This window comes from Eublepharis macularius, chromosome 19 (assembly GCF_028583425.1).
Source record: "Eublepharis macularius isolate TG4126 chromosome 19, MPM_Emac_v1.0, whole genome shotgun sequence".
NCBI classification, from domain to species: domain Eukaryota; kingdom Metazoa; phylum Chordata; class Lepidosauria; order Squamata; family Eublepharidae; genus Eublepharis; species Eublepharis macularius.
This window is the reverse complement of record NC_072808.1, coordinates 23,571,501-23,585,280: the sequence shown is the minus strand read 5'-3', so window position 1 is coordinate 23,585,280 and position 13,780 is coordinate 23,571,501. Positions and strand designations below refer to the sequence as shown.

Here is a 13,780-nt window from a genome sequence, read left to right as displayed (position 1 = left end):
TGCCATTCCAGTGTTGTCCGTCACTCGTAGCTTGGCCCTTTGTGGGGGCCCCCAGCTCAACAGACCAATGAAATGGAGCCGCCCACAGACAAGGTCAACTCCTGCTGCTTCCTCAGGGCCCCTAGAAATTAAATCCCCAAGGGCCAACCTACTTGTCACACCTGCCGTGTGGTTGGTCGTGGGGACCTTCCACAGGAGGCCGGGTCCAAGCTGACCATGAGATCTCTGCTTAGAAGCACTGAAGGGATCCAGTTCTGGTAGGGACCGCGGCACGTGGTCTTGCCACCTCCATGCCATTTCCTTAACCCAAAATGATGCCAGGGGGTGTTATCAGCCTCGTCAGTTGCATATGCCAGCATGCAGTGCCCATGCAGCCCGCCTGACAGGGCAGATACCCCCCACCCACGCACACCATTGCAGCTGGAGTTCCGCTGAAAGTCCCTGTGGCTATTCATGTGGCAAACATGGTTTGGCTCTTACTAGAGTGGTAATGGAAGCATCTTGACTCTGTGGACACGCAAACGAAGGCGCCACGCTGTGCACGGCTTGCCAGTTTCGTACGCTACCACTTACTATAAAACACAAGCCTCAGAGCATGCGTGAAAGGCACCCGGCACGGCCAACTCTTGCTGGTGCTAACCAGGCTTGCAAGGGCATTGGGGATCCCTGACTGGGGGGTCCGTGGAGGAGGGTGAGCACTTGGAGCGGCTGCAGTATGGTTCTGTTTTCTTAGGACAGCTTTCAGCCAAGAGAACCCTCTTGGCTTTGAAATCAACAGCCACTGAAGAGTCACTATCTCCAGAGTAGACCATTCAGCCGTGGGTGGGAGTGGCTGCATGGGACACCGTCCATTGTCCATAATCCTTCTGAATGAAACAAAGAAGAGATCCGTGTTATGAAAATTAAGACCAGCATGTCTCCATTTGCATCTGTGAAATGTTGAAAGAGATGCAACTGTGATTTTTTACCGTTCCTGGCCCATCCAGTGCTGCCTCGCTGTCCGCCCAGTTCATATCAAGGGTGAGCTCAAAGTGCATCGCCAGCTCCAGGAGATTTGGGGGCATTGCCTGGGGAGGGCAGGGTTTGGAAAGAGGAGGGACCTCAACGGGATGTGATGCCAGAGAGTTCCCCCTCCAAAGCGGCCATTTTCTCCTGGGAAACTATTCTCTGTCGTCTGGAGATGAGTTGTAACTCCAGGAGGCTGGCAACCCTAAAGGGGAGCAGAAATTAGTGTACTGGCCCGACCGCTGCCCACACCCTGCCTTGCCACCTTGGTGGCCCTTATGAGGGCAGAAAGGTGCAGTATAAATCATGTAAAATAAATAAACACACACGCTGTCACCACCGCACAACAGTTGGTTTGGCTTATGATCGCTAAAAGTTGCCGCTGTGGCTGTGGTGCAAAAGCAATCCCAACAACTTTATTAAGACTGTACTGGATTCAAATTATCTTAAATGACAGAATTTGCTTTTTATAGAACACTGAAAAAGAATAATGACTATATTATTTGAATAAAAAAGCGTTTGGACTGCAGGGAAATGTGCATTTGGGAGTTAACACATCCCTCATACGCACTGATGGAAGTATCACCAGTCAACTTGTACCCTTCACTTCCTTCTAGCGTTCACTAGGGGGAGCCATTCACTCATACAATGCAAACAGCGCCAGGCCCCCTGGTCTCTTTTGCTGATTGCCTCTGAGAGCCGAGCTAGAAGTGACGAGTTACACTTGAATGGCAGGTGAACAGACTCACGTGTATTCCTCCCTGTTCACTTGCGCTCCAATTGCACTCCACTCCACTAGAACTGTCACTTCTAGCTTGGCCCTACGTGCCCTGGGAGACAAGAGGGAGTTTGATGGGGGTCCAGCAGCCTTTCTACTCTCCTAGGGCAGTGGGGGAGAATACGTTTCCCTTAGCAACTGCCTGCATCTCTAAGGTTGCCAACTCTGGGTTTTGAAATTCCTGGAGATCTGTGGGTGGAGCCTGGGGCAGGCGGGGTTTGGGGTAGGGAGGAACCTCAGAGGGATATAACGCCATAGAGTCCACCCTGCAAAGCTGCCATTTCTGATCCCTGTAGTCTGGAGATCAGTTGTAATTCCTGGAAGCTGGCAATCCTAGAAGACTGACTGGTTTGGGGACTGCTAGCTTTTGACCAAAGACTTTTGCCTGGCAGCTCCCACAGCCTCCCATTTGGCACTGGAGCATGCACCCAGAGGGTAGGGGAGGTGAGCAGGACCCCAGAGAGGAGGGAGCCGTATCCTGACAACACGATCGTCTCAGGACTGGAACACTGGCAATGGCGAGCCAGGCAGGCTGAAGGCTGGTTGCCTCCCGACAAGGGGCAGCATTGGGCGGAAGCGAACCAAGGCAGCCAATAAGCAGGAAGATACAAACTGGCAAGCTGGCAGCAAGCAAAGAAGCTGCAAACAGTGTAATCTTTAATCTTGGCGAAAGCCAGCGTGCACTCGCGGTTAAGAGTGTAAGGCTAGGCCCTGCCATGGAAGCTCATTGGGTGCCCTGGGGCCAGCCACACTCTCTCAGCCTGGCTTACCTTATAAGGTTGTTGTGGGGAGGATAAAACGGAGAAGAGAATATTGTAAGCTGCTTTGGGTCCACCCTGGGAAGAAAGGCTGGGTATAAAAGAAGTTTAAAAGAAATCCTGAGTTGCTCAGATGGAGAGGCCGGCCGGGGTCGGATCCGAGGCTTTCTAGAGTCAAGTGTGACCCCGCTGGACCGTTGTGACACTGTGACAACTGCTCATTCAGTGAATCCCAGCATCTCATGTCGGTCATTGTCTTTAGGAGCACCCAAGTGCAACCGCTTCCTCTTCCACTGCCAAGGTAGTGGTTACTTTAGAGTAGCCTGCTGCCCATGTGGAGCCCTCCTCCTGCCTTATGGGACCCTGTTGTCAGGAAGCAGGGCGACTGCCAGGCACAGGTGGGCTACAGTTCACATCTGATCCCATTACAATTTATTTATTTAGTCCATTTTTCTCCCACTTTTCTCCCCAACGGGGACCCAAAGAGGGGACCCAGGCCACAAGTCTGGGGTGAGTCGTGCTTGCCGCAGCCGATGGGACTGTCACCTCCTCGTTTCTGCCCCACACTCTGCTGTAATGTGTGCATGCACAGGGGATGCGCACCAGGTTTAAGATTCTCCATTTACAAACAGGGTCTCTTCAAACATTACGAGCATTCCGCGGCAGAAGCAGCAACCACCAACCACGTAAAATGCCGTTGCGTTTTACTCCAAATTGTAAACCAGTCTGAAACCACTTGAACTGTCACATGATTCCCCTCCAGCAAAGAACGATAGTTTTGAAGTCATTGGACGGTCTTCGTTAGAGAGCCCTTGCATGGAACCACAGCCCACGTGGCTACTTGCTTGGGGATTCCAGCAGTGCAACAATAACCTTCCTAACTTTGCACAGATGAAATAGAACACTCTGGTGTCGGTTCTCATGGCCAGGTTCACTGCCTGACCTTCTTCTCTAACCAACAACTTTGCTGAAGTTCCTTCATTACCCACTGCACATTAAAACTAACCATAATGCTTTATGGGGGGGGATCTTTAAAAGTGTTCTAATGTAATGTTTAATTTCACAATGGATTTGAATCCCAACTCCCAACATAGGAAGCAATAACTGTGTCTGTATAGGCAGTGTCTGTATATGCAAGAGGATAGAGAGAAGCCGTGCGCTGGCATGTTGCGTCCATGTTGGAATATTTCCATGAATGTGTCCAGGACCAGCCCGGGGAGTGAAAACGGCCCTGGAGAAGCCAAGCTGAGTTGCCTTCTTGCAACACTGCAAGCTGTCACTGCAGGGCCACTCAATTCAGTGGTGCCAGCTACGGGCACTGGCTCACCCACCGTCATCTCCTGGGAACCGGCATCAATATGGGAGGAAGCAGTTGGTGGGGCAACATAATTTCTCATTGCAGCTGCAGAGTCTCTGAGCCAAGTGGCCACTGAGGAGGGGGCAAGCTGCTGGTGCTTTGCTCTGCTTGCTCCTGGCCACCAGTGGGAAATTTCCCTGTAAATTAAATGGCCAGTCCTCATCTGCATGGGCCCTGCAGTCCAGTTTCATTGACTGCCCACTCAGGGCCAAGCTACACATGACGAATGACACTTGAATGGCAAGTGTATTTCTCCCTGTTCACTTGCCCTCCACTCAATCCACTTGCCGTTCAAGTGTCATTCGTCATGTGTAGCTTGGCCCTCAGACGCTGAATTTCTAGAGAGCAAATGTTTTCCAAAGGGCAAAATACAGGTAGTTCTTCACTGGTATGCTGGTAAATGCTGGTAAGTACTGCCATTGCCCCATTGGTTTGAAACTGGGTCATAGCCGTGCCTTCTCAAGAATCAATCGTCTTGTCAGGTCAGTTCACGATTTAGCCACTAGAGGGAGAAAGAGTCACGCTTGTTACTCCTGGTTTACTTTCCCTTTTAATTTTGGTTTTATTCTTTCCTTCTATGGAACATCTTGGTTTAAAAACTGCCTGTGGGGAGAATCCACTCCCACCTTGGACAGCAAGTAGTTCCTGTAGACAGTCGCCCACATGAAACACACAAGCACAATCTCCTAAGACAGCCAAGTTCCTGGCATATAAATGGGATTCTCCAAATCTGACTCCAACCTACTGGATCCTGGTCTCCCTCCACCCACTTCAGCTTTAGCATCCAACATTCTGTGCCAATAAACACAGTTGCCATGCCCGGGAAGTTTGGGATTCTGCATACTAAAGAACCACTGGTTTGAAATCCTCCCCTCCCCCCCCCCATGCCTGTAGGATGGTAGAAATGTAACACACCCGGGGGGAGTGCACCCCCATGCATTTAGAGGTGGTCCAGCCCCACGAAGGGTTGCTCATATACTCCTCCAAAAATAGTGAGTCTGTTCTGGGGTTCCCCCTTGTGACCCCAGCACTGGCCATGGGCTGGGGAGGGTCGCGCAAGTGCGAAGGATCTTGGGGCTGCAGTTGATCCCAAGTTGAACATGGGCTGGCCCTGTGGTGTGGCTGTAAGAAAGGCAAATGCAGTCTTGGGGAGCATATGAGCAGCCTACGTCCAAATCACACAAAGGAGTAGGGCCAAGCTACAAGTGAAGAATGACACAGGTTGGACACGTGTCAGCTTCCCTCGAGTTTTGATGGGAAATGTAGGCATCCTGGTCTCGCAGCTTGGCTCTCCGACTGCTGTCCAATGGACTTTTCAACTGTCACTTGTCCAACATTCCGCCAAGCTGCCTACATTTCCCATCAAACCTTGAGGGAAGCTGACAAGTGTCCAACCTGTGTCATTCGTCACTTGTAGCTTGGCCCGTAGTTCCACTCTACTCTGCACTGGTCCGACTTCATCTAAGAGTACCGAGTCTAGTTCTGCAGGATGTACTGTGGGAAGGATGTAGTAAAATTAGAAAGGATTCAGGGGAGCTTGCCGAAGAAGGGGTGTGTGGGGGTGTGGGTGTCAGGAAAACAGATCCTCGGAGGAATTATTGAAGGAACTGGGTATGTTTAGAATAGAGAACAGAAGGGGCTTCAAGTGTTTAAGGAGCATCACAAGGAAGGGGGGCAAAGACTTGTTCTGTGCTGCTCAGGAGGGCAGGGCGAGGTCTGACGGGCTTGCATTACCGGAACAGATGTTTTGGTGGGACAGCAGGTGCAGCAAGCTCTCAAGAGTGGTGTGACGGTGCAGCCGGATTCCCAGGATAGCCATTTGTTGGGGATGGTCTAGCTTTGAATTTTCTGCATTGAGCAGGGGCGTGGATTAGATGATTTATAAGGCCCCTCCCCACGCTTGAACTCTTGTCATTGAAATGGAAGACGGGACAACTGCTGCTCTCCTCTTGTTCCCTTCCCAGTTCTGCCATGGACCTCACTTCCTGGTGCTGCCAGTCTGGAGACCTGCTTGCCAGCAGGGGAAGAAAGGGCTGGATGGCAGACATGGTTGCCTGGGAGGAGCTGTGGAGGGGCTGTTGTGGCCTGGTCTCCTTCCGTGCAGGGTCTCGCGGGCTGAGATGTACGGTGGCACTTTTTGATCTGACTAGATTGATGACGGTTTGGCTGAATGACCCTGAAACGTCTTCTCTGTCTCCCTCCTCCAGTTCGTTCCACTTGAAAGGGAGGTTCATTTGTCAGTTATCAGTAGTCTCCTTCACTGCCATGAAGCTCTATTTCAAGTGGAAAGAATTGGAGGAGGGAGACAGAGAGGCTGGGAAGGCAGACAAAAAGGCCGAGCGAAGAGGCTCAGCTGGTCCCAGGCCTGCAGGTGCCCCGTGAGGGGACATTTTTCCTGTCAGGACCAAGCTGGGGCACAGAAGTTCATATTGTATCCCAGGTTTCGGATGAGGGTTTCCCAACCTGCTAGCCAGGGCCAGAGGCAGTAGTTACGGATCCATTGGTTAGCCAAGATTAAAAAACTCGATTCCTGGTTAATTACAGGTAGGCAGCTATGTCGGTCTGCAGGCTGCGCGGTCTTCTATTGCCCAAGATTTGCCTCGGTACATGAAAGATATCTTGGGGATATTTTATTACAGTATCCTGGGAGGGCGGATAATTAGTATAGATTAACTATACTATTTGCCGACAAAAGTAAACGGAGAACGATGCAAAATGGCAAAGTTCATTTCAAGGGTGATAAAGGCCTTATCAAAACCATCCAGCCAGTTTGGTGTAGTGGTTAAGAGCGGCAGGACTCTAATCTGGAGAGCCGGGTTTGATTCCCCACTCCTCCACTTGAAGCTAGCTGGGGGTGACCTTGGGTCAGTCACAGCTCTCTCAGAGCTCTCTCAGCCCCACCCACCTCACAGGGTGATTGTTGTGGGGTAATAATAACACTTTGTAAACCGCTCTGAGTGGGCATTAAGTTGTCCTGAAGGGCGGTATATAAATCGAATATTATTATTATCATTATCATCATCATCATCATCATCATCATCATCACCTACTGCTGTTGTGGCTGATGGATAAACTTATATATTTTGCTGAGTCTCTGACTGAATTGCTCCAATTGGTGCTGATTTTAGTTTAAACTTGTTGGGCTTTTAATGATTGTTATAAGGTACTAGGGTTACCAGCCTCCAGGTGGTAGCTGGAGATCTCCCGGAATTACGAGTGATCTCCAGGCAACAGAGACCAGTTCCCCTGGAGAGAATAGCTGCTCTGAAGGGTGAACTCTATGGCATTATACCCCACTGAGGCCCTTCCCCCCAAACCCTGCCATCTCCAGGCTCCACCCCCAAAATCTCCAGGAATTTCCCAGTCTGGACCTGGCCACCCTATAAGGTACATTAGAGTTTAACTGTTACTGTCATTGTTGTATTATAATCCTAATGCTGTCAATGTCCATTGCTAAGGCTGTGAGCTATTGTAGTACAGCTGATCATGGCAGTGGTGGCTGGTCTGCAGTAGATCTGTAGGATTTGAGTCCAGTGGCACCTTAAGAGACCAACAAAACTTTCAGGGTAGAAGTTCTGAAATCTTGTTGGTCTCTAAGGTGCCACTGGACTCCAAGTCTGTTGACAGTCCGGGTTACACTCCTGCATTCCCTTTTGTGCCTTTGAAGACCGAAAGACACGCAGTCCTACAACGGTCACTCTGGAGGGGGTAGCTGTCTTCGTCAGAAGCAGCAAAAGCAGACAGGATTCCAGTGTCATCCCAGAGATGAACAGGCACTCCAGGAACTTTGATGAGCCTTGAAAGTGCCGCTAGACTCCTGTTTTATTTTCCCGTCCCAACTTGTTATGGTTATTATTCCGGTCTATTTTTGCCCTCCTTCTCCACATTTTGGAAATGATTTTCCTCCCCTGGTGGAGGAGAGGGCGGGAACCACAGCTCAGTCAGGGAGCGCCTGCTTTCCGTGCAGAAGTTTCATTTTTCTGGGAAAAGCGGTGGCGGAACTCAGTGGGTTGCCCTCGGAGAAAATGGTCACATGGCTGGTGGCCCCGCCCCCTGATCTCCAGACAGAGGGGAGTTGAGATTGCCCTCCGCGCCGCTGGAGCGGTGCAGAGGGCAATCTAAACTCCACTCTATCTGGAGATCAGGGGGCGGGGCCACCAGCCATGTGACCATTTTCAAGAGGTGCTGGAACTCCTTTCCACCACATTCCCGCTGAAAAAAAGCCCTGCCGGCATCTCAGGTTAAGGGCACCAGGATGCTGCCTGAGTCACCAGAGAGCCCCTACCAGTCAGAACAGAGAAGGCTGACCCTGATAGACCAATGGCCTGAGTCGGTGGGGGGGAAGCTTCCATGTCGAGGCTCATGGAGAGGGACTGTGGCTCTGTGGGGAGCATCTCTTGGCATGCAGAAAGTCCCAGGCTCAGAGCCTGGCATCTCAAGGTGAAAGGGTCACCTGGCAGGTGACCAGAGAGACCTCTGCCGCGAGCCCCTGGGGAGCTGCTAACAGCCCCAGTAGACTGATGCTGAGGAACGAACGTCACTGGAAGGCAGGTTCGTGTGTGTGTGTGTTTGCTGTGGCGTCTTGGAGGCCACAGGTTGCCCTCTGAATCTCCTTTCTTCCCCTCTCCCTTTCCTGCAGGCTGGGTCTGGGGCACAACAACATCCGCATGATTGAGAACGGCAGCCTGGCTTTCTTGCCTATCCTCCGCGAGCTGCACCTGGATAACAACAAGCTGTCACGGGTCCCTCCTGGGCTGCCTGATCTTAAGTTTCTGCAGGTACCGGGGATCTGGGTCAGAGAAAGGCAGGGATGGCTTTTCTGAACGGCCAGAGGCCAGAGAGACTGGTCAGTGGCTGGAGTGCAGGTTCATTAAGAGATCCGGCCACTAAGTCCAGTTGGGTGTCGCCATCTCTTTGAAACAGCTGGGTGGGCCACCTTCCGCTGCCTCTGCCCCGCCATTTCAGGCCCACTCCGCAAAAGCTGGAACTGACCCCTAGGCGGCACTGCCACATCAGTACCGTTTACAAGCAAAATTCCTTCTGGAGTGTGGCTGTCTGCCTCCCACAGGTCCACAAAGACAAGTGCAGAATTAGGCCCTTCGATGAAAAAACGTGTAGCTCCCTTCCATGCAAGCTGCTGTCTACTCCATTCAGTGCCTCAGGTTCTACAGATTTTTACAGATAATCCAGATCTTTACAGATAATCCAGATAATTTTTACAAATAATTGTTTACAGATAATCCAGATTTTTACGGATAATCCATCCAACAACATTACCACCCTATTACATTCCAGGGTTTTCTTTGTGAGTCTTCCATCATTTTCCAGACTGGCTTTGTGGTATTAAAAAAAATCCTTAAAATGCCATCATAGCGCTCCCATCTGCCTTCTCCTAAGGTTTAGGCTACTGTGCTACTTTAGGCTACGTTAAATTTTGCTCTTTTGTTTTATTAGCCGTTTCTGTTTTTCTGCTTAATTGAACACTTTATTACTGTTTTTTATTTAGCAGCACATTCATTTTTATTTTTATTTTTTGTGATCGTAATTGCATGACCGTTAAAGTCCAGTTGAGGAATGCCACTGTTGCAGCAATTGAACAGGATGTAACTAAGGGCTGGCTCCAGGCTAGGTGTTTCTGTAAGCGCAAGGATTTCCATTCGCAGAATGCTGATTCCGCCCCCCCCACCCCCACCCCCCGCCGCCTGAATCCCTCCCAGGAGCTGCCGTGAGAGGGGGGAGGCTAGAAAACGGTGCTTTGTGAGTAGAAATCCCTGTGCCTGCGGAAATGTTAGTCTGGAGCCAAGCCTAACCAAGCAGTGTGGATGAAAAACAGGAATACATTTTACAGGAGCAGTTTCAAGAAGATACGAAATTTTTGCAGAGGAAAGGCAAAAAAAAAGTTTTTTAAAGAATACAGTGCCATATTAATTTTTTATTTTATTTTATTTATTAAATTTATAGTCCGCCCTCCCCACAAGCAGGCTCAGGGTGGATTACAGCATACAAATAAATACAATAAATAAAACACTAAAGTCACAGAACCACAAGATCAGTGGCATAAAACATAGCTTCACAACATAAATTCCTGGTGTTCTGGGACGAGATTCCCTCCACCCTTCCCTTCAACCCGTATAAGGAGAAGAGAGGGGCTGGAGACGTTGGTCACTACTCATACGTGGGGGGCAGATGGCCATGTTGCCCCCCACACACACTGGTTGGAGACCAACAGGGAGGCTGGTTTAATGGATCTAAATGCCAGCCTCAGGCAAATGCCTGGCAGGACATCTCTGTCTTGCAGGCCGGCTGAAAGGACACACGGTCTTGGCGGGCCCGAGTTTCTTAAGCAGGGACTTCAGTTTTAATTCCCCTTACAACTGATTGTAGAATTGACTAAGCAGCACAAAGCATTCGAATGTGGAAGTCCCTTCACAGTTCGGGATGCTAGGTCCCCTACGGCAACTGACAGGGGAGTTACCTGCTGTTGGGTGACATCATGGCGCTGCTGGCTACGTGGTCGTGTCACTGGTTATGGTCTGGCGTCATTCGCTGTGCACCGGAAGTGACAGTGACATTGCTGTGTTGCTAGGGACGCTCTGGTTTTTCTAAAAAACTCTTCTAGTTTTACTGTGAAGTCTTTGAGAAATGCTAGAACATCCTTCGTCGTTTCCAGTTTAAACCAGAAGTGACACCAGCAGGCCAGCATGATGTCAGCATGCCGAGCTTCCCCCTTTCCCCCATCCCCAATTTCTCCTGCCTCAAAAGTCAATTGCTGGGAGATTGCCTGCTGTAAATTAACACCTGGCAACTCTACCTGCAGAGTGGCTTACAAAAACCTCTCTAGGCCCTCCATCTCTATATCTAATTGCAGAGCGGGTGGCCCCAGCACAGCAGAACTTGGCTGCCCCCTCGCAAGGGAGGGGTTTCTACTGCCCAGGGATGCAAAAAAAATATGGCACAGCTCCCGGGTTTTCCTAATCTTTTCCTGCTTCACTGCAATGTGTAGGAAGGATTGTGGCAAGGCCGGGGGGCAGGGACAATTAATGTGGATGGAAAGCTCTGGATCTTCCTGGTCTCACACACATTGGCTACAGATGCCATTTTGTTTTTAAATGAAAGCCTGGAATTGAGAGGAACTCGTAGATAGATCATTCTAATGCTATATATTTCAATTGCTGAATGTTTAAAGCTCAGAAAAAGCTGCCCCTGCTCATGGCGCAGAGGAGGGGAAATTACCACGGCAGGTGGCATGGGCAGGGAAGGTGGGGGGGGAACCCTGAAGCCCCCTTGCCACTGTGCACCAGCGAAACCACACAAGCCTTTCCCTGTGTGGAAAATGTTTTAGAGCATCCCGGAGGGGGAGATATGGAGGACTTCCATATTGGTTCCTCGTCCCACTATGCCTCATGGGCCCCCAGCGTGTTCAGCCAACATCACCTTGAAATCAACGTGTGATCATTCGCTGTGTACAGAATTAGCCACCCGCTTTCACACCCCCTGCAAGTTAATTATGGTCCCAGCTCTATCCCCGTTTCCTTTCTCCCCACAGGTTGTGTACCTTCACTCCAACAACATTACAAAGATCGGAGTGAATGAATTCTGCCCTATTGGCTTCGGGGTCAAGCGTGCCTCCTACCACGGCATCAGCCTCTTCGGCAATCCCGTGCCATACTGGGAGGTCCAACCGGCAACCTTCCGTTGTGCCACCGACCGCCTGGCCATCCAGTTTGGAAACTACAAAAAATAAAGAAATTAGAGGAGGGCTATGGGGAGGGGGGAGGGGGGACAAACAGGGAGCCAATGGGGAAACTGGAGGGGGAGGGAAGCAGGGACTGTTCTGGGGGCGGAGGGGGTCTGTGGTGGGGGACCCAGAGGCAGAAGAGCCAACAGGGGCTGATGACGGAAAGACAATGCCAGCCAGAGCGGCGGATCTCCCCAGGGATGTCAAAAACAAAGGAAGAGGAAACAAGCTGCAGATATTCCACCAGGACCAGCCCCAGCCAGGCTAGACAGCAGCCCTGCGTTTAAAATTCGTTGTGATAGAAAAGCAAGCGGGCAGCGATGCCGTGAGGGCCACACCTGGAGAAGCAGTGCAGAGCATCCTTGGGGCGAGGTGTGTGTGTGTCCCTCTGCTTACGCAGACACCCCAGAAGCAGCGTGGTGGGCGCACTAGAGGCACCCCAGAGGCAGTGTGAGCACATCTTGGTTGGCCTGTATGGTTGCAGAGGACAAGGGGGCAGGCGGGTGAGAGCCTGGACAGTGCTGGGAGAACCTGTTAGGTTTCTTTCCTGCCACCCAGAGCTGCCATGGTGGGACGCCGGAAGGGCAGGTTCACAAGTTACATAGCTTTTGTACTCCTGTCTGGCCACATGTATTCTATCACATGGAAATTTCCACACCAGGGCATTTCCCCCACATATGCATGGAGGTCTTCCCGATACTGACAACAACAACAACAAAACCCCCAATGCCATAACCATTCCCACCTTGCAGAAGGCGCCTGCCCTCCTAATCAAGGCTGGGCCTGCGTGTGCCTGAGCGTGACCTGGGCATCTGCCGAGAATGCTCTGCAGAGATTCAGTCCCCGGCTGGCTGTGCTCAGGGGTGTGCCTGCAAAAGCCCCCCTTGCTGCCTCTGCAGGCAATTGGAAGGCCTTGCCACAGAGGAGAGGGGGGTGGCCCTACCACTGCTGGCAGCCAGCCAGCCCTTTGGGGGCGGCTTGGCTGTGACTCAGCCATGGTCAGTGTGTGGAGGGGCCCCGTGCCCTGCTTCTTGGCCCTCTGGTGGCTGGGCTAGACGGACCTCTGGCCTGATCCAGGCAAGCTCTTCTTACAGTGGCCTACAAGGATTTCCCCAGTAAATTAAAAGCCGGTCTGCCCTGAGCAGGGGAAGAGCCTGGCCGTGGCTGGAGTTTCAGGGGTGACTCTTGATGGACCTGGGAGGAGGCAGAAACTCTCCAAGGGAGCCTGCTCCCCTCCTCCTGGCTCCTCTCCCTGAGATGCTCCTTGCCCTGAAACTTCAGCCCCTCCCTTGCAGCTAAGGTTGCTCGCGTCAGGTTAGGAAATGGGGGGGGGGAACCTGGAGAGGGAAGGGTTTGGGGAAGGAAGGGACCTTAACAGGGTATAATGCCATAGAGTCCACCCTCCACAGCAGCCGTTTTCTCCAGGAGAGCTGTATAGCCTGGAGGTCAGTTGCAATTCTGGGAGATCTCCAGGCACCACCTGGAGGCTGGCAACCCTACTTGCCGCCTAACCCCCCAAACTCCGCTTCAAGGCATTAGACAATTGTTTTGGCCCTAGCCAGAGGTTGGGGGACAAGGGAATTGAATGTAGGGAATTATCTAGGTCTCTGGGAAATCTGCAGCCCTTGGCAAAGACCCAGGGCTTTTTTTCAGCAGGAACACGGGGGAACGGAGTTCCGGAACCTCTTGAAAATGGTCACATGGCTGGTGGCCCCGCCCCCTGGTCTCCAGAAAGAGGGGAGTTGAGATTGCCTTCCGGTGCAGAGGGCAATCTCAACTCCCCTCTGTCTGGAGATCAGGGGGCGGGGCCACCAGCCATGTGACCATTTTCTCCGAGGGCAACCCACTGAGTTCCACCACCTCTTTTCCCAGAAAAAAAAGCCCTGCGAAGACCAATGCAGGAAACAGCGTACCATATAAACCGTACCTAGGCAGGAGAAATGAGGTTTTGTGGCAAGATCCAGCCCCCTCCAGAGGAGAAGTGAAGGGAATACATACGCCATCAGGGTCAGCCCCAGCAAAGAAGGATCCCTTGAAACTGACTTTGCCTGGCTTTTTAGACTTGTTTCTGCAAAGGGACTCTTGTGTCCAAAGAGGGCCAAATTAAGCTTGGTTGATGCCAGATTTGAGTCCTGTGGCCTAGA

General features: G+C 51.5%; 1 protein-coding gene across 1 annotated transcript in view; it reads left to right on the top strand.

Annotated features, from left to right (window-relative positions):
• Positions 1 to 13,312, top strand: part of BGN (biglycan) — a 58,289-nt gene extending 44,977 nt beyond the window's left edge. The window contains exons 7-8 of the mRNA XM_055003619.1: positions 8,538 to 8,676; positions 11,445 to 13,312. Of these exons, the coding sequence (XP_054859594.1) occupies positions 8,538 to 8,676; positions 11,445 to 11,642 (337 nt within the window). The 3' untranslated portion in view covers positions 11,643 to 13,312. The remainder of the gene's footprint in view (positions 1 to 8,537; positions 8,677 to 11,444) is intronic.
• The last annotated feature ends 468 nt before the right edge of the window (positions 13,313 to 13,780 follow it).